The 5,015-nt window shown below is 38.4% G+C and overlaps 1 protein-coding gene across 1 annotated transcript in view; it reads right to left on the bottom strand.

Moving 5' to 3' along the window:
* Positions 1 to 4,692, bottom strand: part of LOC308422816 (transmembrane protein 45A-like) — a gene marked incomplete at both ends in the record, with an annotated part of 7,812 nt that extends 3,120 nt beyond the window's left edge. The window contains 3 exons of the mRNA XM_080919482.1: positions 1,950 to 2,134; positions 3,118 to 3,324; positions 4,503 to 4,692. Of these exons, the coding sequence (XP_080775608.1) occupies positions 1,950 to 2,134; positions 3,118 to 3,324; positions 4,503 to 4,692 (582 nt within the window). The remainder of the gene's footprint in view (positions 1 to 1,949; positions 2,135 to 3,117; positions 3,325 to 4,502) is intronic.
* Between the last annotated feature and the right edge of the window lie 323 nt (positions 4,693 to 5,015).

Genomic DNA, 5,015 nt, shown 5'->3' with positions numbered 1-5,015 from the left:
GAGGAGGAGGAGGAGGTAGAGGAGGAGGAGGAGGAAGAGGAGGAGGAGGAAGAGGAGGAGGAGGGAGAGGAGGAGGAGGAGGAGGAGAGGAGGAGGAGGAAGAGGAGGAGGAGGGAGAGGAGGAGGAGGAGGAGGAAGAGGAGGAGGAGGGGGAAGAGGAGGAGGAAGAGGAGGAGGAGGAAGAGGAGAAGGAGGGAGAGGAGGAGGAGGGAGAGGAGGAGGAGAAGGAGGAGGGAGAGGCAGCAACAAAGACTTTAGTGTGTTCCTGTATTTACAGTATTACCAGCTAACTCAAAGCGTAAGCATTTACAAATTATATGTTGCTCAGAATCTGTCAGGTTATAATGTGTATTGTTCATGACTTCTTGTTGTTTGTTTAAAGTTTTTGTTCTTTTGTGCTTTTGAGACAAGGTTACCATGAATTACCTGGACTGGCTTAGAACTCCTATGGCCAGGCAATTGTGGCTGGCTTACAGTCCATGAAAGGCCATATGTAAATCTGTGGCATTGAAGCTTATGATGAAATGGAGACCCCAGGATCTCAAAGATACAGAATCAGGATTTTCTCAGTCTACTAAAGAAGGGTGCATACACAAAACAGAGCTGGCTCAAGATAGAGGCTGAGTGTGCTATGATTATTCTCCAAAGATTGTATAGTTTCTTTGGCTCCTCTTGCAATTGATCTTTAGCTTTATTCTTCTACAATTTGACAAAATCCAGGGAGTTTTGAATTTTTTTGTAATAATCCCTTAGAAAGAAAGGAGTCCTTAAGTCAGAAGGAGGACATTGTGGAACCCAGGCCATTATTTCTCTCTTTCACTTTCTAATCATGAGATGGGTGTTTTCTGCACATATTCCCCTTGAGATGTATTCATACACAGTAGCCTAAAAGCCAAAGGGCCTAAGAAATCATGGACTGGGACCTCAGCAAGCATGTGAGAAAATATTCAGCTCCTCTCTTATAACTGAGCACTCAGGTATTGTTGAGAATAGTTTTTGCTATCCTGGGTATTTTTGTTTTTCAACTGAATTTGCAAATTTCTCTTTCTAACTCTATAAAGGATTGAGTTGGGATTTTGATGGGGATTGCATTGAATCTGTAGATTGTTTTTGGTAAGATGTTCATCCTGCCAATTCATGAGCATTGGAGATCCTTGCATCTTCTGAGGTCTTCAGTTCCTCTCTTCAGACACTTGAAGTTCTTGTCATATAGATCTTTCACTTGCTTGGTTAGAGTCACATCACAGGTATTTTATATTATTTGTAGTTATTGTGAAAGTTGTTGTTTCTCTAATTTCTTTCTCAGCTTATTTATCTTTGAGTAGAGGAAGGCTGCTGATTTGTTTGGCTTAATTTTACATCCAGACACTTTGCTGAAGTTGTTCATCAACTGAAAGAGTTATCTGGGTAGAGTTTTGGGGGGGGCACTTAAGTATACTATCCAGAGATGCTGGAGCCCTGAAGTTGAAGTTATGCTAAGAATAAAATTTTTATATTCTCCAAAAGCAACAAGTACTGTTCAGCACTGAGCCATCTTGTTAACCCCACACTGTTCACAAAATCTTCATGCTGTGTTTGTTTCACTCATATCACATGACTTGTTGTTCCCCTTCCCATCACAGATTTGTCTCTCAGTAAGTGTTCTCTCTGTCTTTTGTCTTTCATATGGTTTTTGAGTTTTGATCCATCTGGCAATAAGCAATAGAAATCTCCTACAGCCATAACCATCAGCTCCAACTTTTGACATGCACGATGTCCATAGTGAAGGAACACAGAACCTACTTCCTCCACAGCTACTCTGACAGTATTCTTCACTAGGATTGCCAGGCTACTTCAAAAACATCACCTCTCTGATGCTCACAGAAGGGAAATATTAATAGTAAACGCCTCATCAATTAGAAACAACAGATACATGACACTGGGTCTGTTAGCTGGAAATCCCAACTTACCTGCCAGAACCAGGATCCTTGTAATAGGATGAGACTAGACCGCAGAACCTCCAGAAGTACATTGTTCTTTGTGAGGAACTCCATGAAGGTAACAAGACCTGAAACTGTGGTGATGAAGGCCAGAAGTCCGTGTACAAAAACATCAACCATTTCCCGACCATGTGTGTGGTTGTAGAAGATAAAGGCTAATAGAGGGGACAAAACATATTTCTTGATAAAACCAAAAGCTTCCCACTACAGCCCCCTCTCTCCACAGAATTTTATACAAACATAAACTTATCCGAAAAAGCGAATCCCCACTGATCGCCGTAGCAATGTACCTTTGCTTTGGGGGGAGAGTAAAGACTGCTTCTCAGGAGAGAATCATTGAATTCTAATCCCACTTTTCCATTCTTCCAACCTTTTCTTATGTTCTAACAAACCATAAAAAAAAAATCCAACTCTTGTCCAAAGCATTATCTGTGTAGGATAATGTATAATAAACATGACCGTGGTGGGGAACTATAATTAATGTGAATGTACAGATGAATGAGGTGAAGGTAAAGTCTTGCTTTTAGGAGTTTAGCAAACACAGACTTAAATTATAACAAATTATCAAACACTTTGTTTCATCTGCCACCCTTCCAATAATCTGAGAAATCAACTGGAAGACGTATTCTGTCGTTCTCATTAATCTCTCGGAATTAGGAAGTCTATTTTTTAGGGACTATGTACGACAGTTTACCAGGGTTTCTGTTTCTGACATTTGAAAAGCCCATTAGAGGTTGGTAGACATTCTCTGTGGTGAGTTGACACTCCATTTCCAGTAATTCACACACTACCGCTCTGAGTTCCGCTTTCACTGTTAGCAGTGAAAAGGATGACAGGCTCCACAAGGACTGACAGGTGAGGCCCATTGTAGATGACTTGTAAAGCCACACAGGGAATATGAATAAAGTCTTTTGAGTGTCTGTGTCTACCCAGATCTAAATTAGTTTGTGAAGATGGAAGGAAGGAAGGCTATAGGTATCTTATCTAGGACACACATATATTCAACTATGGCCCGGACAGATAGCCCTTGCCAATCAAGGTGACACAAAAGAAACCAAAGATGTGTTATTATAAAATACTAACTCAATGCCCACTGAAAGATAGAAAAAAAACAGAAAATGTATTTTCTCATACTTACTCTCCACAAAGATGGCATTTGCTAACATCAACTTGCTTAAGGAAGGCGGAAGTGCATTAGTAGTGAAACATAAGATTTGGGTTACACCCTGTAACCCAAAGAAGAAGTACATGGTTGTGTGATGCCAGCCCAGGATCTGGTTCCACTGTCCATCTTTATACAAGATAAAGGCAGGTCCTCCTGAGAGAAACTGTTCCCCAGCAATACCTGTGGAAGAATATACCACACTTTAGAATCATCTCCTTAACTCTATCTGGTATGTGAGAAGACACAAGAGCATGTGCTTATTCCAACCTGATGATGCTGATTCCTCCTTCTGAGCTTTCCATCAAACCCCTAGCCATAATGATTTAGATTTGATTCAGAAGCTTAGATGCTTGTTTTGATCACCAGTTTCATCTACATATAGACAAATGAGCCAAGCAACTGTTTTATATCCTTAACACCGGTAATTTCAGTTTATCAATTGGTTCTAATTTAACCACAATTTGAGGGTTTTGATTTCCAATATGTGTCTGATAAAGAATTATTCCTTTTTTTCTAGATATTGTCACCTAGGCAGCTGTTTCAAAATAGGGTATTTTCCCTGATTCCTGAAAAAAAAAATGATAAAGAATTAGCTTTTTCCCCAACTTAGAGTAATAGAGATGGTTCATACCAACTCTACACATAATTAGTTATTAATATAGACAGTTTGTTTTTTTACAGATGCTGCCTTGTTAACCTCCAGAATGGGCAAGAAAAGCCCTCTCTTTGGAAATGGTTACTTTGCAATTTGATGATCATATCAAAATCCTATTGACAAGAATGGAAAGAATCAGCGGTAAAATTAGAAATATCACCTTTTACAAAAGCTACAGCTACAGCATTAAAAATTCTGAGCTTTTTAATAGAGTGTTAAACAACAATGGAAATGTTAAAAGCTATCTGAACTCTGTCCAACTCAAGAAATAAGGTGGACATGCATGAAACAAGATGTCCTTCAAGCCTAATTCTTTCTATTATCACTACACAATTATTTGTTATCGGAGATTTCTCATAATTGTTTGATAATTTTAGTGTAATTAACAAAATGGTTTCTTAGAGTTTACTCTTTGAGAGATCATAACATCCTGTATCAAACTATTCTATAGGTTCCCACTGATAGAAGGAAATTCACTTGACTGCATATACAAATTAAATACTCATTAAGAATTAGGCTTTTTAATAATTATGAAATGTGAAATGTCACTTTCCTAAGATTATGACAGTTATAAACTATAATTGGGTAAAGTACTAAGCAACATAGTAATACAAAATTCATTTTATACACCTCGATCTTTCTTTTTTTCTCATGAGGTTCTCAAAAAGAGAAAACAGAACACAGCCATGAATGGCCTACTTACCAGTAAGAGCCATGAAAATCACAACAACTCCTTCCCAAATCTCTATTCGACGTAATAATGCTTTAGAATTAAGGTAGCAGGTTCGAGTTTGCCTTTTGTAGACAGATTTCAGAACACCCTTTGTACTCCACCAAAAGCCTATGAGGATGAAGAAAGTCCCAGGGAGAGTATGACCTATGAAACTCCCCATGACCTACAAGTATAATAAAGAAATTTCACTTAAAATCAGCAAGAAAATATCTTTTCCCCACCAAATCTATTGAGGATTGCGAGCATATTGTAGATCTTACTATAAGATTGGCAGGTCAAATAAAAATCCAAAATTTGCAATTGTCTGATATCTATCATGGATTAGGTAATATGTCAAGAGTTCTAAATGTCATCCTTACTCTAATTTTTGAAATATACCCACAGATGAGAAACCCTTACCCAATTTTCAGATGAGAAGTATGTTTGGAGGAATCAGATGACTTGTAGAGAGACATCTTACCATTGATAAGCAGAAAGTTTTGA

This window comes from Micromys minutus (assembly GCF_963924665.1).
Source record: "Micromys minutus genome assembly, chromosome: 7".
NCBI lineage: Eukaryota > Metazoa > Chordata > Mammalia > Rodentia > Muridae > Micromys > Micromys minutus.
Note: the sequence above shows the minus strand (reverse complement) of the source record. Positions and strands in the feature narration are given on the sequence as shown.